The sequence below is a fragment of the Psammomys obesus genome, unplaced genomic scaffold, assembly GCF_907164565.1.
Source record: "Psammomys obesus unplaced genomic scaffold, mPsaObe1.curated_primary_1811, whole genome shotgun sequence".
Classification (NCBI taxonomy): Eukaryota; Metazoa; Chordata; class Mammalia; order Rodentia; family Muridae; genus Psammomys; species Psammomys obesus.
Window position 1 is genome coordinate 11,262,930 of NW_026596085.1, and position 26,219 is coordinate 11,289,148.

Here is a 26,219-nt window from a genome sequence, read left to right on the forward strand (position 1 = left end):
TCTTCCTTGCAAGGAGTATATAACTCTTTCTCTGCCTGCTCCCCTGACATTTCTGGGAAGAAAATTTCAACAAAGGTCATAGATCTATTTATGCTAAGGGACAATGTGGAGCACAGGGCATACTGTGAGGTGACTGTGGCACTGCCAGCTAAAAGCTAAACTAAAGGACCTGACTCCACATTCATGTCTGTGCCTTGTGCTGAGTTCAAAAGGGCATGCACGTCCCAAGAGTCAGGGCTTAGCTAAGTCTCCTCAGGAACACTGATTTTCAATGTTCCTCCACCTATCACCAGTACTGTCACCTCCAGTGTTCTGGAACTCTATATGGAAGTGTGGAAAGCTTCCTGACTCTGGCATAGTAGAAGGCTGGCTTGAATCTCCCATTCCCACTCCAAACACCAGTAAATATGCAGGTGACTCTCTTTTGTCATCCTGAAAGTCCTAGTTACCTGTGATAGACTCCTGACAGGACCTGAATCTAAAGACTCACCCCGGCTGTGAATGGAGCTGTACTGGTGAATAGCACCCACAGTCTTCAGATGTTCTCCTACCTCTGCAAGAAGTGGCTGGAAAGTCAGGATGTCAATTTTCTGTTCCACACATTTTTTCAGTCTATCTGGTATCGGATACTGTGGAAGAAAACTTGGAAGTTGTCGCCTCGAGTTCCTTAAAAGAAAAAAAAGTTAAGTCAAAGCAATTATGTGGGTTTAAGCATATATGTGTGCCTGTGAGTGTGCAGGTACATACATGTGTGCATGTGTTGTACAACACACATGTGGAGATCAGAGGACAGTTTTGGGTGTTGTACCTCAGGTGCATCAACCTTGATTTTTTTGAAACAGTCTCTCTGGCCTAGGGATTATCTGATTAGGCAAGGCTGGCTGGCCAATGAGTCCCAGGACCTGCCTGTCTCTACCTCCCCAGTGGTGGGATTACAACTTGGTGCACCACTATGACTTGCTTTTTCATATGGGTTCTGGAGACTGAACTCAGTTTCTCATGGCTGCAGCAAGTACTGGCTGAACTCAAAGTGACTCTTCATCTAGATACCTTAAATGTTTATGAGTGTCTATCTGTAATGTATGGGTCCAGAAATGTTTCAGATCTTTTAGGTTTTTTTTTTTCCAGTTCTGGGAATGAACCCAGGGCCTCACACTTGCTAGACATGGTATCACTGAGCTATACTTCTAGCCCATTATTATTCTTCACTCTGTAATATTTATATAGATTTCATCAGTTACAGTTTTTCTGAAATGCAACAAGATCTGAAGGCAACATTTGGAAGTTTTCAGACTTCAGGTTTTGGGTTGGAGAAGCTCATATGAGACATTTCTCCTTAAATATCTGCCCTGTTTCAGAAAGGCGAGAATTCACTTGCTCTAGGAAACACCGGACATAAGAACCAGGCTAGGCCACTCTGGGTTCAGGATCCTGACTCCACACAGGATCTGGCCTGGCACTCTGATCTCTGCAACAGAGCTGGAGGGCAGGGCTGTGCAAGCTGTAGGGAAATGAGGCTGAAAAGTCCTAGGCACCTACTCAAATCATGGAGTTTAAAGACAGTCTTCACTTCCTAAACATCTAAACTCCTATTACTGCATTTTTAGTGAAGGTATGAGTGCTAGAATGATACTGACACTTCACCAATAAGTACACACTGGGTAAAAGCTACCCTATGTGGATCCTGTTTCAACTGATCTGGTTCTTGATTGTTTTTCTCTGGAGAAATTTAGGTTCATCTCCAAGCTTCTGCCTTCATCCAGGCAGCTGCATTCAAATTCACAGCAATTCTGCATCCATTAAGGCAAAGAGCAGAGTAACAGGAATGACAGACAACATGGGGAGAAGTGAAGAGAGATAATGAGGACAGGAAAGGCAGCTCATTTCTAAGTCCCCTTTAACCTCTGATGCAGTCTGTGCTGCATGGAGGGAGCAGAGGTGTACTTCCAATATCAACCTCATCACCACTTCCTGTAGTGTGGATTCCTTTAACTCAGAACTTGTAGGTAGTCTGACTGTGTGTCTCCAGGTGAAAACTTTTCAGGCAACTACAGGACTGTCCAACAGTACTGAAGGCTGCTGCTGGTTAACTCAACTCAGGGCTGTCTTCATCTCTGCAGCTGTAGGGTATTCATGGAAACTGACATTTTGAAAGCAGGGGCACCCAGTAAATGCTAAGGAAGCAGTGAAGCTAATGAACCAATTACTAACGAACTAATAGCAAAAATTAATGAGATGCAGAGGGACTAAGTCTATCAACACACCTACATACAGGCAGCTCTCTGCGTTCCAGGCTAGCCAGAGCTACACAGTAAAACCCTTTCTCAAAAACAAAACAACAAAAACAGCAGAGTTCTGTTCACATAGAACAGTGGAATAGAAAGGAGAATCCAGAAATAACTCACATAGCTACAACCATGTGATTTTCAACAATGGTGTAAAAAACAACAGAGAAACGACATGACAGCCCTCAACAAATCACATAAGTGGCTTAATGTAGAAGAATGCAATAGCTCTCTACCTCCTGTTCTCTATAAAAATCATCTCAAAATGGACCAAAGACCCTAATGTAAGACCCACAGCTCTGAATCTGCATTTCATGATAGAAGCACCAGCAAGGTTTAATGTACCTGTGACTACAATAGATCAGTAAACAGTACCAATGCTTGACAAAAAATTGCACAAAATTAAAAAGCTTTTTATAAATTAGAAGAAACAACCAGAGTGAAGGGACAGCCTATAACAACTTTACCAACTGACAAGAAATTAAAATCTAGAATCAGCCAGGCATTGGTAGTGCACACCTTTAATCCTAGCACTCGGAAGGCAGAGGCAAGCAGATCTCTGTGAGTTCAAGGCCAGCCTGATCTACAGAGCAAGTTCTAGGGCAGCCAGGACTACACAGAGAAACCCTGTCTTGAAAAACAAACAAACAAACAAACAAAAATAACCAACAAAACACCTAAATCTATTTTTAAAAAAAGCCTAACCATCAGCCATAAAAATACCAACAACAAAACAAAACCAGACGTGGGGGATTTAGCTCAGTGGTAGAGAGCTTGCCTAGCAAGCACAAGGCCCTGGGTTCAGTTCTCAGCTCTGAAAAAAAAGACAAAATAACAAAAAGACCAAAAAACAAACAAACAAACAAAAACAAACAAAAAAAAAACAACAAGGTAACTAAATAAAGACCTGGAGGGTACAGGAGCTCCACAAGGAGAGCAACAGAACCAAACCAAACAAAACAAAACCAAACAAAACAAAACCAATCCAAACCATTCAGTCACTATTTAGACAAATGAATTGGACAGTTCTCAAAAGAAATACAGATAGCTAATGAACATGAAAAAATACAGATTAAATTCTCAAGAGATTTCTTCTCACTCTCTGATGACAGGAGAGGACAGTGAATGTCAGTGCGGACGTGGGGGTCACACTGCTGTGGGACTGTGAGGTAGTGCAGCCACTAAGGAGGTCAGTACAGAGGTTCCTCACAAAGCTAAAACCAGAACTACTGCAGGAGCTGCCCCAAGGGCACTGTCTAAAGTAAGCACAGCACAGAGACCTTTTGCACATTAATGCTTACTACTTCACTGCCCTTAACAGCTAAAAGATGGACTCAGCTCAGATATCCAGCCACTGCGGAAAACATCATGTGATATATATTCATACAACAGTTTTAGTCAGTCATAGAAAGGAAAACAACTGTTATGCGCTGAAACTGGAGATCATCTTTAAAAAAAAAGGAAGGAAGGAGGCTAAAAAAGAAAATTTTCTCTCATATGTAAAATATAGTTTTGTAAACAAACACACAACCATCATGTGAAGGTAGAAAGGAGACTGTGTGTGAAGCAAAGGAAAAAAGGAAGAAAGAAATAAAACGTGAAAGCAGAAGGCAGACTACTGGAGGGGAGGCAAATAAGGATAAGTGATGAGCAGGCAGATATTATCAAGGTACAATTACCTATGTGTTTAGAAATAGCACAAAGAAATCCATTATTTTATACACTTATTTAAAAAAATTAAAAAGAGCCAGGTGTTGTGGCCTACACCTTTAATCCCAACACTCAGGGAGGCAGAGTCAGGTGGATCTCTGTAAGTTTAAGGCTAGCCTGGTCTACAAAGTGAGTACCAGGACAACCAAGGCTACACAGAGAAACCCTGTCTCAAAAAACCAAAAAATTTGAAAAGGTCTACTGCAATACACGACCCCACCCTGATGTCTACATCAGGAGCATGACTGAGAACTGGAACTGACTGACCTCGGGAGTCCTGGCAGCACATGTATGTATAAGACAGCTGAGAGTGAGTGCCAACCGGTGCCCAGACTGCCAGGAAACCAATGGCCTTAGTCTAGAGCAGTGGTTCTTAACCTGGGGGTCATGATACCTTTGGGGTCATGTATCAGGTATCCTGCACATCAGATATTTACATCATGATTCATAACAGCTGCAAAATTACATTTAAGTAGCAATGAAATAATTTTATGGTTGGGGTCACCACAACATGAGGATCGCAGCTTTAGGAAGGTTGAGAACCACTGCTGTAGAGGAACTCTTGTTGGTGGATGTTGGCCTGTATCTTAGCTTCCTTCTGAGCCCACTCTATCTGGACAGTGTGCTACTGGGTGGATTATTTGGATACTTGCTCTTCTAATTGTCACCCAATTATCAAACTCTCCGTGTCTGCAGATGTGGTTAACACCTCACTCCCTTTCTGGGGTTTTTCCCTAGGCACGGCCCTGGAATTGAGCAAGAACCATCAGCACTTACTGACTGCTCTGTGCCAGGAAACTGTGCAATTTATATGCTCTATACCATTTACTCCTCAAACCAGATGAGGTAGAGACTATCACTTACAAATGAAGTTAAGGCACAGAGAGGTCAAGAAAATTTCCCAAGGCCACACAGCTTCTTGGTCGCAGTGCTGTGATTCAAACAATGGTCTAAAGAAGCATGGTGTCCACAGCTGCCTTCCAAACAATGGTCAACGACAAGTTCAGCAATCCCATAATACTGTCTGCTAATACATTCTCCTTTCAGTCTACAATGTGGTAGAAGTCCATCATCCTTTGTCTTAGACTGTTACTGGGTTAACATGATCTGAAATCCAGAATTTTCCAGTATTAGAGAAATAATAGTCTTGCCCTGATGGGCTGTGGGCAGCACCTGAACTCAAACTCTCAGTATTGACAATGATGCAACAATGTCTCCAGCACCCAGGACAAAGCCATTTAACACCCTCACACAAACAGGTCAAATTTTTTTGGACCAAACATAGAGGAAAATGTTTCTCAGAAGGTTTATGCTTTTTAATTGCAGACAAGAGCAGATGGACCTGGGACCCAACCCAGGCAGAAATGGGTCACCCACAAATCTTCTATGCTCAAGTCACAGAGTTCATCTTGAATGGTACCAACTCTTCAAACAGGCTTCCAGTGACCAAGCAATCCTGGGGCCCAACACTAGCTACATTACAACCAGCCAGCAAGGCACAGATCCACTGCTGATGGTACAGCGTAGGACATCAAAGCCAGTCCTACCTAGGAGTGGATGGCAGGAGCTAAGAGCCAATCCATTTTGGTTTCAAAGTGGCCCCAAGATCTGCTAGGGAAAAATAGAGCTGAGGGGTGCACGGGGCCTGGTCTGCATAGGCACTGCAACAGACACAGAATCTGCCCTTACAAGTTCCATGGAAATTCATCCTGCCCCAACAACACTAATTCTTGCCTTGCCCTTGTCCCTTCCTTAGGAGGAGGCTGGGGGTGGAGGAGTTGTCAGGGAGGCAGGGGAGATGACATGACTGCTGCCTGCCAGACATGTCTGTCTTTCCAGGGCATGTAACAGAAAGTCACACATTCATCTCATGGTACCTTTTCTGTGTGGTCACAACAACTGTAGTCTTTGCAGACACTAATGTTTGGGAGCTTTTAGGCTTTTTCCAAGAAAATGGCTCACGCACAGCTATCAATGCCTCCTCACGACTCACGACATTCACTTCCAGATGCCGGCCGATGAGAAAGTTGGAAAAACAGAACAGAAGGAGCTCCTTGCAACGGCCAGGGTTTCTTGAAAGAAAAATAGAAATTCAGTCTCAGTTATGAATAAAGCAGATTCAATGTGATTTCCCTTTAATATTTAAGAACATTGAAAGGCTGTAAGTAACTGTCATGCTGACTTTTCAGTAATTTTTTTACACGGAAAAGTTTGCTTTGTGAAACAAAAAATGTAGCATTTCCCAAGTGTGATGGGCAGTTCCAATTGTCAGTGGGCTAATATCTACAATCACCAGAGAGACAGGCCTGTGGATGCTATTCTTGATTAGATAAAGGTGGGAAAACCTGCTGATTGTGAGCTCTGTTTCCTGAAGTGGGTGTCTGAACCACATAAAACCACATGCCTTTCTTTAATCCCAGCAGTCTGGGAGGCAGAGGCAAGCAGATCTCTGTGACTTCGAGGCCAGCCTAGTCTACGAAGAGAGTCCTAGACAGTCAAGGTTACACAGAGAAACTCTGTCTCAAACAAAAATAAAAAAAATAAAAGGAAAAGCAAGCTGAGCACAAGTATCACTACACTTGGATTATGCACACAATGGTACTTCTGCTACAGTGAACTGTAACCTTGAACTGTGAACCAAAATAAGCCATATCTCCCTTTAGTTGCTTTCATTGGGATATTTTTTATTTAATTAATTTACTTAATCACTTTGCAGCCTGATCCCAGCCCCTCCCTCCTCTCCTCCCAAGCCCCATCCTCATGGCCCTTTCCCCATGCCCCTCTTTTCTTCTCCTCAGACAAGGAAAGGACTCATTGTTTTTGTGTGTTTGTTTTTACTCATAGCAATAGGAAAAGTATCTAATACTGAGAAGTAGGCCAATGCTGTGATAAACCTGATTACGTGGGTTCTTAGGCCTTTAGAAATTTTTGTGGCTGGAATGTGGAAGAGGTTGATACGTAAGGCTAGAAAATCCCTAGCATGCTGAAAGCAGGGCTTAATGGGCCATTCTGGCAGAATGGAAGACAAAAATGCAGAGGAAAATATGGATATTGGAGGCTTGGCTGATGAGATTTCAAAGTGGAACAAAGACCCTCCATTGGAATTGGGCTAGAGGCCATCTGGGTGATATTTTGGCTATGAATCTAACTTCATTCTGCCTATATTTTGAGAACTTGAGTAAAGTTAAATTTTAAGATAATGAACTTATTTGCTTGGCAGAGAAATGTTCAAATAGGACAGCATTCAGGACTTGGCTGCCTCAAGCTCCTGATGCTACTCTGACTTCTCTGCCATGAGAGATTATACTTAGTTGTTTTGTTTGAGACAGGGTCAGTCTGTCTGTCTGTCTCTCTCTGTAGCCCTGGCTTCTTTGGAACTCACTATGTAGAATTTTTTGTTGCTTTTCCAGGATATTATATCATGGCAACAAGCAAAATAACTAATACATCAAGATAAATTCAGTTGCTTAAATAGTCCTTTCTATAGTTCTGAAAACATTTCAACGTTCCCAAGTTCAAATATGACATCTACTGTGACTAAAATGACCTTTACTTGGTTGCTTATTTCCAGGAGTGACTCTAACACAGGTGCTGCTCTGCATAGTAATCTCTGCTTATATTTCAATTTTTCTCAACCTAATTACTCCTGTTACTTCGTGGTTAAAAACCCAGCTAAGCTGCCTGCATTTTTTATGGGTGACTGAAGGACTTGAGTTTGGTTAAAGGTTACCTACAATCTGATGGGTTTGAAGTAAGGTAGTCAGATTCACATCTTCAAAAACATGTAAATGATCCCTCCAGGTCTTTCTATCTCCCCCTTTCATAAGATTTCCTGCACGCTGCAAAAGTTTGGCTATGAATCTCAGCATCTGCTTTGATACCCTGCTGGATAGAGTCTTTCCGAGAGGCCCTCTGTGATAGGCTCCTGTCCTGTTCCCTGTTTTTTCCTTCTTCTGATGTCCACCTTGTTTGCCTTTCTGAGTGAAAATTGAGCATTTTACCAGGGTCCTCCTTCTTGGTTAGCTTCTGTAGGTGTAGATTTTAGTATGATTATCCTATATTATATGTCTTATATCCACTTATAAGTGAGTATATACCATATGTGTCTTTCTGCTTCTGGGATACCTCACTCAGGATGATCATTTCTAGATCCCACCATTTGCCTGCAAATTTCATGATTTCTTTGTTTTTAATTGCTGAGTAGTATTCCATTGTGTAAATGTACCACAATTTCTGTATCCATTCCTCAACTGAGGGACATCCGGGTTGTTTCCAGCTTCTGGCTATTACAAATAAAGCTGTTACGAACATGGTTGAGCAAATGTTCTTGTTGCATACTTGAGCATCTTTTGGATATATGCCTAGGAGTGGTATAGCTGGATCTTGAGGTAGCACTATTCCTAATTGTCTGAGAAAGCACCACATTGATTTCCAAAGTGGTTGTACAAATTTACATTCCCACCAGCAGAGGAAGTAGGGTTCCTCTTTCTCCACATCCTCTACAGCATGCGTTGTCACTTGAGTTTTTGATCTTAGCCATTCTGATGACTGTAAGATGAAATCTCAGGGTTGTTTTGATTTGCATTTCCGTGATGACTAAGGATGTTGAGCATTTCTCTAAGTGTTTCTCTGCCTTTCGATGTTCCTCTATTGAGAATTCTCTGTTTAGCTCTGTACCCCATTTTTTAAATTGGGTTGATAGAAAGACCTGGAGGAAACAGGAGCTCCACAAGGAGAGCAACAGAACCAAAAAATCTGGGCACAGGGGTCTTTTCTGAGACTGTTACTCCAAACAAGGACCATGCATGGAGATAACTTAGAACCCCTGCACAGAAGTAGCCCATGGCAGCTCAGTGTCCAAGAGGGTTTCCCAATAATAGGAACAGGGACTATCTCTGACATGAACTCAGTGGCTGGCTCTTTGATCACCTCCACCTGAGGGGAGCAGCCTTACCAGTCTACAGAGGATGACAAAGAAGCAAGTCCTGATGAGACCTGAAAGACTAGAATCAGATGAAAAGGGAGAAGGACCTCCCCTATCATTGGACTGGGGGAGGGACATAGGAGAAAAGGGAGGGAGGGAAGGTGAGATTGGGAGGGGATGGGAGAGGGGGCTACAGCTGGGATACGAAGTAAATAAACTGTAATAAATAAATAAATGAATGAATGAATAGATAGATAGATAAATAAATAAATAAATAAATAAATAAATAAATAAATAAATAAATAAGGAAAAAAAACTACAAAAAAAGATTTAAATGAATGGTGATATGAAGGAAGCCTGGACTCAGATGTTAACCTTGGTGACTATGTTGAGCATCCAGAATGCTAGTGGGGACATGAGGATAGAGAGCAGAAAAACAAGAGTTGTGTGAAAGACTGGGGGACAGCTACCAGGTTACAACCAACCAAGTGAAGGTGACAGAATAGAGGTATGACTTTCTAGTCTGGGCTGTTCCCCATCTTCCCCCTTCAGCCTCTTAGTTCCCTACAGTATTTTGACAAGATACCCAGAGGGCAAGAAGAGGGGTGTAGATGGACTGAGATCTGGAGGACATCGGACACAGTGAAAATGAACCCAAGTTGGCTACCATCAGAAGGGCTCAAAAGCACTGGAGGGAGCTCACATCTGAATGGATCATGAACGCTATTTTCTTTGTAAAGATGGAGTCAGATTGCCAGCTGAAGGAGAGAAGATCCCATCCTAGGTGGACATTTTCTGGCCCAATGCTTGTCTTTGTGATTTGGTTACATCAGAGACAGGCACAAATGTTTTACAATATAAGCATTACAGACACCCATGAAGGAAACAAGCACATACTTGGCATCACATGTGACCACAATGGAAGTTTTCTCCCCTGGAAGAATGAGGCCCCCAGGCTCAGGCTCCTGTTTCTCTGATGTATTTCCTTTTTCTCTACTTTCTTCTTCACAAGCACAGCCATCTGGGGAATGACATTTACACCAACAGTTTGTGGGGAGGGTAACTTATTCCTTGTGTGGAGCCATAGAATGGCTGTTTGACTCTTGCCTGCTTGGAATCTATGATGCACATTGTATCTTGCACGGCACAGTGATTTCTCATCCCTGGACCACAGGTGCTTTGAGCTTTGTAGAGGTTTAGATTTGGCAAGGTATATGTATGAGAACTTTCCTCCCGCCTTGAGAATTTCTTTGAGAATGTCCTGCTTTGCAATTTTCACTGAAACTAGTTCCTCCCCCCAAATTGCCCATTCTTACTCTTTATAAGCTGTAACCTAAAGAACAATAAATGGATATTTGATCAGAATTTTGTCTTATCTCCATTCTTTACGTCTCTTGTTCCACCCCATTCTCACCCCCTCTTAGGGTCTCGTTCAACTGATCTGCAGGCCAGGTCAAGTGGCACCCAAGTTATTTTCAAATTGTGGTTATTGGGCAAACAGTTGGGGTTACTTCTATGTCTGTCCGGCTGAGAATAGTAGAAAAAGAAAATGCGGGGGACCAGGAGTTATCTATTATGCCAAATGGGTATACAAGACCACAGACTGTGTATGGTGGAGACTTCCCAGAATTAGACTCCATAAAAGTAAACATAAAAGATCTTAAAGATGGTGAGATATGTGCCTATAGTTGTTTTAGAGGCACGCCCACCTTAAATATTTTATTAAAGATAAAATATTTGTCCCAGGAAAGAAAAACTGGGACAAAGGACTATCCTGGGGAATTAGAATTTACAAAATACTCAGCAAACACCCTGGTACTGTTTTCACTATAAGGTTACTCAGCCAATAACCTACAGATAAAACAGTGGGAATAGGAACAAATCCGGTTCTGGCTCCAGTTCTAAAACCTCTACCAGAACCTACTACCCTACCACAGGGCATGCTTTCCCCACATTTAGCACCTGTTCCTACAGTAACTCCCATATCAGATAAGTCTACTGAGGATTCTCTTCTAGAACTTCTATAGCATACCTTTCTTACCCTTAATGAATCTAGACCTGAGCTCCTGCTGGCTTTGCTATAATGCAAAACCTCCCTATTATGAAGGAATTGCTGTTTTAGGTAGTTTTTCTAATTTATTAGATCATAGCTCATGTAGATGGCTGCAAAACACTCAAGTTCGTCTAACCCTACAGTCTGTCCAAGGACAGGGAACATGTATTGGTAAAGTTCCTGCTTCACATAAACATTTCTGCAATGAAATCCTTAAGAGTATAAATACCTCAAGAGCAGGACAATATGTAATTCCTCCAAACAATACTTGGTAGTCTTGTTCTGATGGCCTCATGCCCTGCTTTTCTACGTATTTGTTTTATGACTCTTACTGTGTTTTAGCACAATTAGTGCCAAGATTAACATATTATTCCTCTGATCAGTTTTCTCATCTTTGGGACTCAAAGCAGGATCAAGCCTTGCTTACACCCTAAAAGAGAGCCAATTACTGCAGTTACAGTGGCTGTTCTAGGTTTGGGCCTAGCTGGAGTGGATACAGGAATTTCTTCTCTAGTTTTGCAGGACAGATATTATGGTCAGCTAAGATCATCAATTGACCAAGATATTAAAGGAATGAAAACTGCTATTTCCCACTTAGAAAAATCTTTAACTTCTCTTTTAGAAGTAGTCTTACAAAACAGAAGAGGATTAGACCTTTTGTTTGCTCAGCAGGGAGGGCTCTGTGCTGTCCTAAAAGAGGAATGCTATTTCTATGTAGATCATTCAGGAGTAGTAAAGGACTCCATGAAAAAGGTCAGGGAAGGCTTGGAGCAAAGAAAACCTCCGAGGGAACAAGAGCAGGGGTGGTTTCAGACTTGGTTTAGAACTTCTCCATGGCTTACTACCTTTTACCCTCCATTTTAGGACCCCTGATAGACTTGCTTATTTTGCTTTCCCTTGGTCCAATACTGTTTAATAAGCTCATGGCTTTCCTTAAGCAGCAGACTGACACCATCAAAGCAAAACCCATACAGGTCCATTACCACAGGCTGGAAATGGCAGATGAAGGCCTCTTTGAGACCTCCCTTACAAAATACTGACTATCCCAGTGAGCTGAACCAATTAGCCAGTGACAGGTAAGAGAATCCACAGTGGTCTTTTTTGCCATCCTTGCATCCTAAGACAGGAGCTCAGCCAATAGTTGCTGATGTATCCAATGATGGGCCAGCAAGGTTTGTTAAAGATCCAGGATTCCAACCTAAGACAGGCACAGTTCCCTTGGGATCACAGCCTTGAAAAATATATTAAAAAGGGGGACCTGTGTGGAGCCATAGAATGGCTGTTTGACTCTTGCCTGCTTGGAATCTATGATGCACATTGTGCCTTGCATGTGATTTCCCATCCCTCAAGCACAGGTGCTGCTTTGAGTTTTGTAGAGGTTTGCTCAACCGTTTAGATTTGGCAAGGTATATATATGAGAACTTTCCTCCCGCCTTGAGAATTTCCTTGAGAATGTCCTGCTTTGTGATTTTCACTGAAACTAGTTCCTCCCCCCGAATTGCCCATTCTTACACTTTATAAGCTGTAACCTAAAGAACAATAAACAGAGACTTGATCAGAATTTTGTCTTGTCTCCATTCTTTGCATCTCTTGTTATACCCATTCTCACCCCCTCTCTTAGGGTCTCGTTCAACTGACCTGCAGGCCGGGTCAATTCCTAACAATGTTGGAAATGAATGCTCACACATACAGATCAACTTTTGGAGGAGGGTAACAAACAGGGAAATTGGCGAGGGCTATATCTACAAGACCAGCCAACACTGAGGAGTGGTCCCTGGTCTTAGAATTCTCCCTAGTTGAGGAGTGCCCCTATCTCCTCAAGCACAAGTTGGTCTGTGTAAAGCTGTTTCTGTCCCTCTCCCAGCTCCAACACAACAGGAGCAGAAGGACCCAAATTAAAAAAGGCTCAGGCACTAAGTATTGCCAGGGCATACGGCAGACTTGCCAACTCACAAGGAACAAGGCCAGGTCAGTCCCTGGAGCTAATGGGGAAGCAGCTGCACCAGTCTACCTGGAGAGGTTTCCGTGTTGTTCCCCAGACTGCTCTCTGGTGTCTCATCAGTTTTGTCTTCTCTGAGATGATTCGATGAGTTAATATTTTCATTCTCAGGAACAGAAACAGCAGTCACCCCTGCGCAGGACTGACCTCTGCCCTGTGCCTCAAATCTAAACTGCTGTGCTTTATCCCAGCCAGCCAGTCTACAACTGACAAGGTCCTGAGAGTTTTCTCCTTTATTCCTGGAAAAAAGAAAAAAAAAGACCATGTACTGCATCAGAACTTCCAGAGCTAAGACATTACAGTCAACCAAACCACACAATTCAACGTTGTGAAGGAAGCCTACAAACATCTTTACAGTGTTCAGTTTGAAGGTCATTTTACGGAAAATAGTCTTGTTATGCAGACTGGCCTTAAACTCAAAGTAATTGTCTTGCAAAATGTGTGTGGGCATGTGCCTCCGAGTGTGCACAATTGTAGAGGTTGGAGAGTAAATCAAGAGAATCAGTTCTTTGCTTCTACCTTTAAACGGTTTTGGGGACTAAACTGAGGTTTCCAGGCCTGCACAGTGAGTGCCTTTACCAACTGAGGCAACTCACCAGACCAAGGAGTGAAATATGTTATAGACTTTCAAAGGGAAAATAAATAGGAAATATACAACTGTTTTTACAAAATATCTTAAATCACATTTTAAAAGCAACTTGTACCCCTTTACCTGAAACTCTAGGGCATACTTACTCTATCCAGATCACCAATGTTTTGCTTTCTCCTTCCTTCAATGTTCCAAAATTGGTCGTTCTTGTAACTTCAACATCCTCTTTGTTTTTCAGTAAGAGGGTTCCATAGGGCTCCTGAGGGGCTTCACCAATAGTGGCATCTCTGAAGAAAACAACAAACAGTGTCAAGATGCCGAGGCCTCCCTGCAGCGCTGTTACCTTTTCTCATCTTCCTCCCAACTCCCTGCAGGACTGACTGCCCAATAACATGATGGAGAGGTCTGTCAGGGAGCCTACAAGTCCCACAATTTCTAAAGCCACATCACAAAAGAGTATCATAAATCCCCCAAAGACTAAACAGGTCAAACTGGTGGCATCTGACCTACTCCCAGAGGCCTCACAGCTGAGATTTCTGCTCTCTGCTGCCTCCCAGACTACAAGAAATGGATGGTCAGAAGGAGGGAAGGAGGATCACACAGGGCCTTGCATGTTTGGGTGTTTTTTTTTTTTTCTTTTAAGTACAGTTGAAGGCTACAAGATTACATTTCCTTTACAATAGACTTCAAACTTAACACTGATCCTGTAAGAATAAGATGGAGATTAAAAATGTCCATTGCCTAAATATTTCGTTTTCTACATTTGCAATTATCTAGATGTACAAACTAACAGTGTTATAATAGGCTACAATATTTGGCACAGTAGCATGCCATATAAACTTGCATACTGTAGCAATACACTTATATAACTGCACTCTATGATATTTGCACAATCACTAAGCTGCCTGATATATAATACATTTCTCAGAACATATATCCACTATTAAGCAATATCTGACTATATGTGAAAACAACTTAATGGGAAGCTTTACTCTTCAGAAAATAAGAAACTTTTTCTTTCTCTCAAATGAGTCATCTGCTTCTTTACATCCATGTGCCCTATGTCCAAGCATGGAAATGGCAATATGCCCTGGCTCCCTAGCTCAGCAGCTTCCACTCCATGGTCAAGACAGCATGGGCATGCCACGGAGCAGAAACAGAACTTCCAAGAACCCATGGTAGCTAGACATAGTGGTACAAAAAGAATTGCAGTATTCAGGAAGCTGAGACAAGAGGATTGCTAGCTATATGCAAGAGCTGGGCTACACAGAAAGGCCTTACCATAAAACAAAACTAAATGGAACACAATGACAACAAAATGTATGGCCTTACGAGAAAAGCCAGGACAGCATGTGTGGAATGAAGGAGGTATGCCCTTCAGGTAGCCATGATATCCTTGAGCTCAGATCCACTGGTCATACATGGGGGCACTGATCCCAATCCCATGGAGAAGAATATGAGTATAAAGGAGCTGAGTTAGACACACAGAGCTGAGGCCATCAAGACACAAAGGTGGGGTCCCAGCCAATAAACGATCCTGCCTTATTCTGGACTCCATGGATCTGCAGATGTGACAGAACATGCTGAGAGAAGTGACAGCCAAGTGTGTTCCTTCTTCCAGAAGGTAAGCAGGGTCCCATGGATAAAAGAACTGGACCAAGTAGCCAAAGACAAGTGTCTTCTGGCAGGAAGAAGGTATGGCAACACTCCATTATGCAACTGCTGTCCATCAGCTTACATGGAGCAGATCTGACTTGTACAGACACCAGGCTAGGTGCTGGACACGGGGCAGTAAGAGAGACAAAGCACTTTTTCACACGGAACTGGTAGTTTATTGAGGAGATGAGAGACAGAATAATGAGAGACATCTAAGGAGTCCACCAGTGGTACCTGCTAAGGGCAAGAGAAGAGAAGGAAGCCCATAGGGAACGGGAACCACACTGCCTGCATGATTCTATGTGCACTACCATGTATGCCAGGTGCTCAAGGAGGTCAGAGGAGGACATCCGATTCTCCGGGACTGGAGTTATAGATAGTTGTCACCTGCCATGTGGGGGCTGAGAACTGAAGCTGGTCCTCTGCAAAAACAAGTGCTCTTAATCACTGAGTCAACTCTCCAACTCTCAATATATATGATTAGTAATGAAAGGACTACAGACACAAAACAAAAACACAAATGATGCTGGACATGCTGGTGCACATCTTTTAGCCCCAGAAGTTGAGAGTCAAAGGCAGGCATATCTTTCTGAGTTCAAGGCCAGCTTGATCTATATAGGAAGTTCCAGGCCAACCAGGGACATATAGTAAGACACTGTCTAAAACAAACAGAGAAAGATAAGAACAAGAAACGTCGTGTAAAGGTTGGGCTAGAGATATGGCTCAGCAGGAGAGTGTTTACTTAGTATGCCCAAAGCACTGGTTCAATCCCTAGCACCGCAACAATGGGGTATGACGGCACATGACCCCTGATTCCAGGTTTTAAGAGACAAAGGCAAGAGTATCAAAATTCAAGAACATCCTCAGCTACACAGTATGTTTAAGGCTGCCTTAAGATGACACCCTGTCAAAAAAAACAAAAAAAAAAAAAAAAAAAGAGAAGAGAATAAAAAGAATGAATAAAACTGAGAATCACTACTATATGAATGATTTGTCCCCTACAAAACTTGTGCTGAAATTTAATCTCTTCTATAAAGAGGTCTATCCCTCCCCAAACAAAACAAAGCAAAGCAACAAACAGGTGGGACTAGGTAGCACTTTTGAGGGCTGAGTTAGGCTCTGCCCTCATGAATAGATTAAACCCATATGCCTAGCGGAGTAATGGGTTATATCAATGGGTCTGCTATATAAGGAGTTTGATTAGGGTTCTCTTAACATATGTTGTTTTGTGCTACATCAGACATCTGCTGGCCAGGTGGCCAATTCTGGATCGGGAGGAATGGCTCAGTAGTAGAGCAGATTTTCCCAGCATGCACAGCATCCTGGTGTCAATTCCTAGTACTGGGGCAGGGTTAGGGGAGCTATCATTAGATTCAGCCCTTAACTGTTGACCCCAGTAGTGAGCCAAAAGAAGGGGCCCCCTCTCTTGTACCTTACCTAGTCTATGGTACTCTGTTATCAGCAAGAGAAAGTTAATGAAGATAGCCACTACCAAAAGAGTAAGGATTAAGGGACGCTTGGGCTAAGTGTGGTGGTGTCATATTAAAGGGAGGCAGAGGTAGGTTGATCTATGTGAGTTTGAGGCCAGCCTAGTCTACATAAAGTTTTAGGACATCCAAAGTTATGGATTCTAGTTAGTTTCTATAAAACAAAAAGAGACCCATGGAGTTCTACCTTCACTAAACGACAAAGACAGGAGCCTCTTCTTAACCAGTAAATGCAGGGACTGGAATGTCTACTATTATGGCTTTACAGTCACACATGCTAAAAGCATGAATATGTTCTGAGAAATGGGGTGGTAGGTGATTTCATCCTTATGTCAGTATAACAATGCACTTGCAAAGACCTAAGGAAGCTATAGTGTCACTACATGATACAATCTTTGAGAAAAAGTTTAAACCTACCTTTCTCTTACATTCTCTCTCTCTCTTTTTTGTGTGTGTGCATGTGTGTACATGCTATAGCTCACATGGAAGTCAGAGGACAACTTGTGGTAGTCAGTTCTCTCCTACTAAGTCAGTTCTAGGGATTGGTCTCAGGTTGTGAGCCTTGGCAACAAGCACTTTTAACTGCTGAGCCATCTTGTCATCCTTGTGATATGATCGTATGTCCCAGTATCATATACAAAACCCACAAATGACTGAAGTGTGAGATAGCACCTGACTACAACTCTTCAAAATATGCTTAAAATTGGCCTTTTTATTTCCAAAGAGGAACCTTTTGGATACCACCTCTTCACAGGGGTCATGCACAGCGCTCTCCAGATGTAGCAGGACTGGTTGCTCTCCACCACCACAGCATTGACAATGTCATGTCTCCTCGGTATGTACCCTTCCGGCAGCTTCAGGGAGTCCAGGCTGAAGAAGATGCTGTCCTCTATCACCCCATTCCTCCCACACAGGCTGGAAATGCAGACCTGTAAGTGCAGTGTTGGATATGGCTTCAAAGTGTATATGGACAAGGGGCACAGTTCTCAACCCTTGCCTCTCTAAATCTGACTGATCCAGCCTGGCCTTGGAAAGCCAGTAAATTCCAGTACAACATGGATGCATAAGAGCCTGGGAGTGTTCAGGCTGAGTAAGAGGCTGTTGGTGGCTGACATCTTTCCCCACCTTTTTTGTCATGACCAGTTCATGCATCCACCTCATCCCAGTACAAACTCAATGCTTCCAAAATCCATGTCATTCCCTCAATCACCAGGTGATAAGGAAGCTCACGGGCCTCAATTCATCAGGTATACACTTTGTCCTAGAACATCTTTAACACATCTAGGAAAGGCTGTAAGTCAGACTTTAGTTATATGAGCATGCTGTTGCTTCTACTTTCTTTTTTAAAAAGTATTTACTTTTGCATATGGGGGCCTTGACTGAATATCTCTGCACCATGTACATGCAGGGCCCTTGGGCACCAGAAGAGGGAAGGTGTTGGATCTCCTGGAATTGGACCTAATAGACAGTTGTGAGCCACCATGTGGGTGCTAGGGATTGAAACTATGTCCTTTGGAAGAACAGCCAGGTTCTTAACCAGAGCCATCTCTCCAGCCCCACCTTCCTTAATGAAGCACAGGAACCACTCAGCAGCACATTACCTTGTCCACACGCTTGTATCTCAGTGGCTTCACTGAAATGGCCTCGCTGCTCCATGTCCCTGGCCTGATCCAATACTCAGCCTCTACCCAGTCTCCCTTGCATGGATGGAAACCTAAAACAGCCAAGGAGAAAACTTCAGTAACATTCAAATGCACAGTACACTCTGAGTTATGACACGCTGAAGAAATCTCTGGTCCACCTTCCCTCACTTCTCTGTCATGGTCCAGTTCATGTAACCACCTCACCCTGACGCAATCTATGCTCCTTCTCACATTAGTTAAGCAGAGCAGAGTTTTAGGTACTAACCATCCTCCGGCCTCTAAGACAGAGAGTTCCAGGGCTACATAGTGAGATCCTCTCTCAAAAAATTAAAAACCCCACAGTACTGGGGCTAGGGAGAAAGGACAAGCATGATGACCTGAGTTAAACATCCCAGAATGCACATAAAAGCTAGCTGTGGTGTTGCACATGCATAACCATGGTGCTGGAGGAGTAGAGACAGCCATATCCCTGGAACTCACTGGCTAGTCATTCTAGCCAAATAGCAAGTTTGTGCTGAATAAAAGGTGGGCAGCAATTGAAGAAGGCATCAGATATCTAATAACCTATGACTTCCACATGCACCCGCACAAATAGACACACATTATACTGCAGAGTTTTGCACACACGAGTGCACGCGCATGCACACACTAAAGTTAGTCTGTCTTTGAACTGTATTGTTAGTGCAGTACTTCTCACTATGATGGCAAATACCTAACAGTAACAACTTAAGGAAGAAGGTTTAACGTCACTCAGTCTGAGGGCACAGCCCATGATGACAAGAACAGTGAGAGCAGATAGGAGAGTAGTGGCAAGACCATGCGGCTGCTGGTCATGCTGCAGCCATCGTCAGGGTCCGAGAAGACAGAGACTGGGGGGCCTGCCCACAGGATGATGCCACCCACATTCCTTCCTCAGCTAAATCTCTCTGGAGACACTTTCATCCCCTGTGTGATTCTAATCCAGTCAAGCTGACAGTGAATATAAGCCATTACAAGTATACCTGTTGTCAACCTGACACCCAAATCATAACATTCCACCTCTGGCCCTCAAAGGCTCATGGTACATTACAATACAAAATACATCAATTCCAATTTCGAAAGTCCCTAAAGCCTTAACAATGCCAACACTCTTCAAAATGTAGTATCTACGAAGATTCAGGCAGTCTCTTAAGTATGTGCCTCTGTAGTAACAACGAACAGGAAACAGGTTACATACTTCTAATCTCCAATGGACACAGTGTACATTCCTGTTTCAAAGGGAGAAATAGAAGCACAGCAAAGAACAACTGGGCAACACTGAAAGAAATCCAGCAAGACACACGACACCTGCTGTCTACTTCTAGCCTGATGATGGACTGATTCTGAGCTCCAATAGCCTTGGCATCCCTGCCCCTTGTCTTTAGCTTGGGCCAACCCTACTCTGCACCTAAAGCTTTCCCTCTTGGACATAATGGAGACACTGAGGTCTCCATTATGGAATCAGTCTCCACTCTCACCACATTTCATGCAATGATTTCTCAGGGCCTTCTTCCAGGAAATCCAACCCTGCCACACACTCAGGGGCTTTCTAAACTTTGGTGCAAACCTCCATAAGAGCCCATTTTGCATGCACTGTCAAGTTCTGTTTCTAGTTTAAGATGTAGTTTGCCTCCCTCCTCCCATAGCTTTGGGGGTTCTGTAGACCTTGCTGGCTGAGCCCAGAGAAACACTCTGGAGGCAAACACTGGAGCAGAAAACTTCTGCTTTGGCATGCTCAGTTCAGTTCTCTCCTTTCACACTTTTATTAGGCAAAGTCTTGCCATCAGGACACCTTTCCCAGTGTCCCAGCGCCAAGTTCCTCTTAATGATGCTAATATTTTTTAAGAATTCAGCTGCTTTCTTGGCACTTGCTTCATCTGCAACTTCAACTACACTCATACGGATTTTTCACATTTTTCTCCTCTATCTCACTATAAATCTGAATAAGAATAGTAAACAGTAACCATGCACAGTTGAATACTGTACTGTTTTGAAATATTCTCCATCAAACAAATTAGTCTACTGCACCTGACTGCAGTCTCACTCAGGTTTTGAGGGTATGGGCAGGAAGCAGCCACACCTGCTAGAACATAACACGGATAACTCACAGTCAGATTCCCAATGCAATCCTGAGTCCTTTATGAAATATATGAGCTGAGACTTTGCTTTCCATTCCAGTCTTCCATATTCCCAGCAGAAAGGCTCAATAAACTCTGTCTAGCACTCTCGGGCTTCTCTAGCTTGAAGTTCTAAGTTCTTCCATACTTCTGCAAACGACTTCCAAAGGCCTATGGACCTATGGCCAGGTTTCTCACAGCAAGAGTCCTGCTTCTCAGTGTTGATTTTTAGTATAAGTTACTAATCTTATTGCTGTGACAAAGTCGTTAACAAAACCAACTTAGAGGAAAATTTTGGGATCACACTTTGAAGGAGGAAGGGATGGCACTGAAACAACTCTACGGTGGTGGCTGGAATATGAGATGGTTGCTCACACTATGTCCACTATCAGGAAGCAAAGAAAAGTGAATCCTGGCACTGAGGTCACTTTCTCCTTTTTCCCTTTTTATTCATTCTGGGAACACAGCCTATGTGACAGTGCTGCCCACGCTCAGAGTGTTTTCTCTCTGCCCAGTGGTGTACCTCTTAGATGACTTGAAGTTCTGCCAAGTAGACAGTTGACAGCAAGGATTAACCATCAGTAAGTATGATCTTAAAAACTGCTATATGAGTTGCTGACTTGAGCTTCATAAATGTCAAATGTGTCAGGCATGGTTGTATGTGCTTTTAATATTATCACTTGATAGGCAAATGAAGGCAGATTTCTATGAGTTTAAGGCCAGCCTAGTCTATATAGTGAGTTCCAAGTCATGTAGAGCTATATAGTGAGATCCTACCTCAGAAAAATATTAAATTATTTTTATACTGAAATTAGGGCCAATTTTCTAAGTTTCTGAAATGTCCTTAATATATAATCCTGCCATTTTGTACTGTATATTTATGAAAATCAGCACCTTCAGCATTAGTGATTATACTATCAAAACACTGATCAAAAGTAGTTTAATTAAATTTAGCACCTCTTCTCAGAGATTAACAGCACTAACAAAGTCATGTGGCCATCCCTTCTGGAGCCGAGGAACCCCAAAAAGTCATGGGCTCAGGGTATGGCTCAAGGCCACCATGTGGTCACCAGCTCTCTCCTTGCTACCCTCTGTTAATGCTTTTCTCAAGCACCAGGCACAAGACTGTATGCTCCAAATTATCAGACTGGGAGAGCAAAGAGCAGGCAGACATGGAAAGACTTTAGAAACTATTTGCCTTGGTAGGACAGGAGCTGGAAGGCATGGGTAGGAGTAGAGAGCAGATGTTGGTGCAAGGTTTAGCTTTAAAAAACTTATTGTAGGTTTTGGGGACAGGGTTTCTTTATGTAGTCCTAGATATCCTGGAACTTTCTATGTAGACCAAGCTGGTTTTCAACTTACAAAGATCCTCCTGCCTCTGCTTTCCCAGTGCTAAAACAAAGATGTGCATTATCACACCTGACCTAAAAATTTATTATTGTGTGCATGTGTGTGTGCATGCATGTGTGTGTGTGCGTGTGTGCACATGTGTCTGTGTAGGTTTTGCATGCTGTGGCACACGTGTGGAGGTCAGAGGACCACTCTGTGGAGTCAGTTCTCTCCTTTCATCTTTACAAGAGTTCCAGGGCTCATATTCAGGTTGTCAGGGTTGTATAATAAGCATCTTTACCCACTGAGCAATCTGACCAGCCTTGGGTGCAGGCCTTTAAGGACCTCAGAAGAGCAGCGATCAGAATAACTCACATGACTGCTTTAATTAACAAGGAAGAATCTGCGCCAGGGTGAACCTTACTGGGCTATATAATCTGGGCTAGATTCCTGGATATAGGGAAAGCCCTTTAGTCTACTGCTCACTATTTGGAACCCATGCTTTGGGATCTTACCCAGGGGCCATCTGGCAGTGTCTTTCACATTGTATTTTCTCTCAAGAATGTTCTTTTGCCCTAGCACTCAGGGAGGCAGAGGCAGGTGGATCTCTGTGAAGTTCAAGGCCAGCCTGGGCTACAAAGTGAGTCCAGGACAGCCAAGGCTATACAGAGAAACCCTGTCTTGAAAAACCAAAATTCAAAAAAACCACAAAAACCAAAACAAAGAACAAAGAAAAAAAACCCAAAAAACAAAAAAGATAGAATACTCTTTTGCTACGGTCACTGAGTTTACAATCATATCACTAGAAAATTTTACATCTCTGAGCACCACTCTCACCACATAGAATAGCCCTTTGCCTCCCTGAGTTTTTCTGTAGTGGGAAATCTGCAAGTGTGCCCTTGCCCCTCAGGTAAATCTTTTGTACCTCTAGTGAACTAGAATAAGGTACAAAAATAATTATTAGATATTGATTTAGATTTATTAAGTGACTTACTTAAAACACTACTTTTACTACCCATTTCTAAACATGAGCTTGATTGCTACCTGGAACAGAATGACCTGGAGAAATAGCTGAAACAAATCAGTCATTTTCCTTAACAACCTGCTGACTGACACACATAGTTCTGTAAAATCATGATAGCTTGGTGCCCAACCTTGTGGGTCATAGTATAAAATGGACTCTACTGCCTGCTTTCGAGCATTTTGATGTAGCCAGGATGCCTTGTCTGGCCATAGTAGATGAGGAGCTTAGTTCTGATGTGACTTGATGTGCTGGGGTGGGTGAGTAGAGGTCCCCTTTTCTGAGGACAAGGGGAGGAAGGATAGGGTGAAGATGGTGGGAGGGAGGGACTGGGAGGAAAAGAGGGAAGGGGCTATGATCAGGATGTAAAGTAAATATATAAATTAAAAATAAAGAAAACATAAACTGGACCGGATACCAAGGCCTTTCAGGAATTATCCTGGTTTCAGTGTATTGGTGGTCTCTTCTCTCGTTCACTGCCACTGGTGCCAGTGTTTATTCCAGAAAGGTTCCCACAACACAGCTAATAGTTGCAGTGTGAAACACCTTTTGCTTTTTCTACCTAGAGACGTCTCCCATCAAGGCTGCCCTGGGAATGGCTTCCAGCTGGCATGGCCGAGGGGTCTACACAGTCACAGGTAACCTCCTGCTAGAAGTCAAGAGTTCCTCTGAAAAAAACAGGTTTCAAAATCCCCTATAGCTACCTGTCAGTTTCATGTTGGGAAACAGAGGTTAGCAGTCAGAGTAACATAGGAAGTTCCCTGATAGGCTAAGTCAACTACCTCTGCACTCAGCCCACAGGGCTGGGTGGTATTTATCTTGTTACATGTGTCCTAGTGCTGTATAGCCCCAAAGCAACTCCCATTGCAAAATTTCCAATTCCCTTCCTGTTTGAAGTGTGTACAGCTCTTTGCCTGAAGGAAGAACTGATTTCCACTGTTCTAGTCTCAAAGACTAGCATCATATTCACTACTAGACAGCAGGTGTGCAGGAAAAAAATATTGAATCAAACTTACTGAATGACATAAGCAAATTATTTCTTTAGGCATAAAAGTAAAATTTTAGTTTGGCTAGGAAGAAAAATTGGATATACACTCTTGGGAAAATGCAAGGTGATCCAAGTCTTACTTTAAGGCATGCAAAATATCTTTAAAAGAGCTGTTCTTAAGCCAGGTACAGCAGCCTAGACCTGTGGTCAGATCAAGCACTCAGGAGACTAGATCAGGAAGGCCACTGCAAATTCTAAGCTGGCCTAAGGTCAAACTATCCCAACAAACAAAAAGAAAAGGAAGGGCTTTTCCCAGTGGTTCTAAATCTGTATATTGTGATCCTTTTGGCACTTTATCTCCAAAAGCATTTACATTTCAATTCATGACAGTAGCAAAATTACAGTTATGAAGCAGCAATGAAAATAATTTTATGGTTGGGGATCACCACAACATGAGAACTATAGTAAAGGGTCACAGGATTACAAAGGTTTAAGACCACTCTGTTAGAATAACACACCGTTCTTATATTAGCAACTTAGTGATCAATTTGTCTGACAGAAAAATACAAAACATTTAAACAGTCACCTCCCACAATCCAAAGTTCACCCAACAGTCAAGAACCCTTGTGTGAGGCCAACCCCTAGCAGCCATTCTCAAACATGACTCTTTCAATAATACATACAGGCAACTCAAAGTTAATTCATAAAAATTACTCAAAAGACAGCACACTTAATTTTAACTATGAAACAGAGCCCCATCCAGCTACCTTCACACACACTCTCCAGAGAGAAGTACGTGGTCTGGCTGATGTAGCCAGCACCTTCCAACATGGAAGTCACACAGCCAATCAGCACTCTGGGGCTGGAGTCTGACAACCCTTTGCAGCAGGTTTTGTTATCATCTTCCCATTTATCAGAGACAGCTTCTACCTGTAAGACAAACAAATGACTCTTTACCTTGCTATTAAAAGAGAATAAGAAAAAAAATTATAGGCAACATCCCCATTTTGACCTGGAAAGTTCATGACCAGGCATGGCAGGTTCAAACCTGAAGATTTGTTTTCTTATTCAAAGAAACTGCCTTTTGAAAGAATTAAAAAAAAAAAAAGTTAAAGAGCACTCAGGATGCAGAGGCAGGTGGGTCTCGACTAGAGGACAGCAATAAGTTCCAGGTCAGCCAGGTCTACACAGTGATATCCTGTCTAAAAGAAAAAAAAAAATTCTTTGGTTTTTTAATCGTGTCTGTGCGCGTGCACTCGTGTGTTTATACATGAGCACACACATGTGCACAGGCATACACACCTGCCCATAGAAACCAGAAGACAGTATCTGATCCATTGGAGCTGGAGTAACAGCTACCTGATGAAGGTACTGGGACCCGAACAGAAGCAACAAGATCCTGTACAGGAGCAACAAGCATTCTTAACCACTGAGCCATTTCTCTAGCTCTCAAAGGGATGGAGATCTCTGGCCTGTCCTTTAAAAGGGCAAGAATTCCACTCACGAGCTCTCACAAGCTAGCCACTCCTTAAAAAGCCTCACCTGTACTTCCACCACCATAGAGGCTGAATTTAACTAACATATTTTTAAAATCAGTTGTATAGCAAGCTCTTCTGAATAAATACAAAAAATATTCAAAACATTAGCAAACGGAATGTAACAGTGTATTATAAAGGATATATACCACAAACAAATGCGGTTTATCCCAGAATGCAAAAGTGGTTAAAATTTTCTAATTCAGTCAACATATCATGTTGATAGGATGGAAAAAAAAAGTTACTATTTCCATTGATGCAATTCAAACCTTCTGGGACAGGGAAGAAAGGATGGTGTCTAATATGGCCAAAGCATACGCCATACTTGTAGACAAATGTCTCGCGGCTGTGGAGACGGCCCCACAATCAAGAGCACTTCCCAGTCTTTCAGGGGAGCCACGTCAATTCCCAGGATCTATAGGCAACTAACAACCATGTCTAACTCCAGTTTCAGGGGGTCTCATGCCTTCTTCTTGCCTTTTCATATACTGCAAACATAAGTCACACAGACATACATGCAGGCGAAACATCCATACACATTTTTTTAAGCACTCAAAAAATTCTAATGTCTTTATGAAAATTGTCACTATGCAATGAACAGATGCCACAATAATTTTATATTAAAAACCTCCAGGCTGGGCATGGTAGCATGCACCTTTTATACCAGCATTCAAGAGGCAGGCTGATCTTTGTGAGGCCAGCCTGATCTACATAGCAAGTTCCAGGACAGCCATGGATACACGGAGACCCTGTCTCAAAACAAAACAGAAAACAACCCCACCACAATATTCTAACAATCCTTTAAAATATAAACAACAAAGTAGGAATAAAAAGAAAACTTTTCCAGCTTAGTGAAGACTATAAA

The 26,219-nt window shown here is 42.6% G+C and overlaps 1 protein-coding gene across 1 annotated transcript in view; it reads right to left on the reverse strand.

Annotated features, from left to right (window-relative positions):
- The window catches only part of Mov10l1 (Mov10 like RISC complex RNA helicase 1), a 65,910-nt gene that overhangs the window by 36,403 nt on the left and 3,288 nt on the right, over nucleotides 1–26,219 (reverse strand). The window contains exons 3-10 of the mRNA XM_055626822.1: nucleotides 24,587–24,749; nucleotides 18,305–18,417; nucleotides 17,448–17,632; nucleotides 13,707–13,847; nucleotides 12,984–13,210; nucleotides 9,817–9,940; nucleotides 5,873–6,067; nucleotides 552–666 (exon numbers count right to left, since the gene is read on the reverse strand). Coding sequence (XP_055482797.1) covers nucleotides 552–666; nucleotides 5,873–6,067; nucleotides 9,817–9,940; nucleotides 12,984–13,210; nucleotides 13,707–13,847; nucleotides 17,448–17,632; nucleotides 18,305–18,417; nucleotides 24,587–24,749 — 1,263 coding nt within the window. The remainder of the gene's footprint in view (nucleotides 1–551; nucleotides 667–5,872; nucleotides 6,068–9,816; nucleotides 9,941–12,983; nucleotides 13,211–13,706; nucleotides 13,848–17,447; nucleotides 17,633–18,304; nucleotides 18,418–24,586; nucleotides 24,750–26,219) is intronic.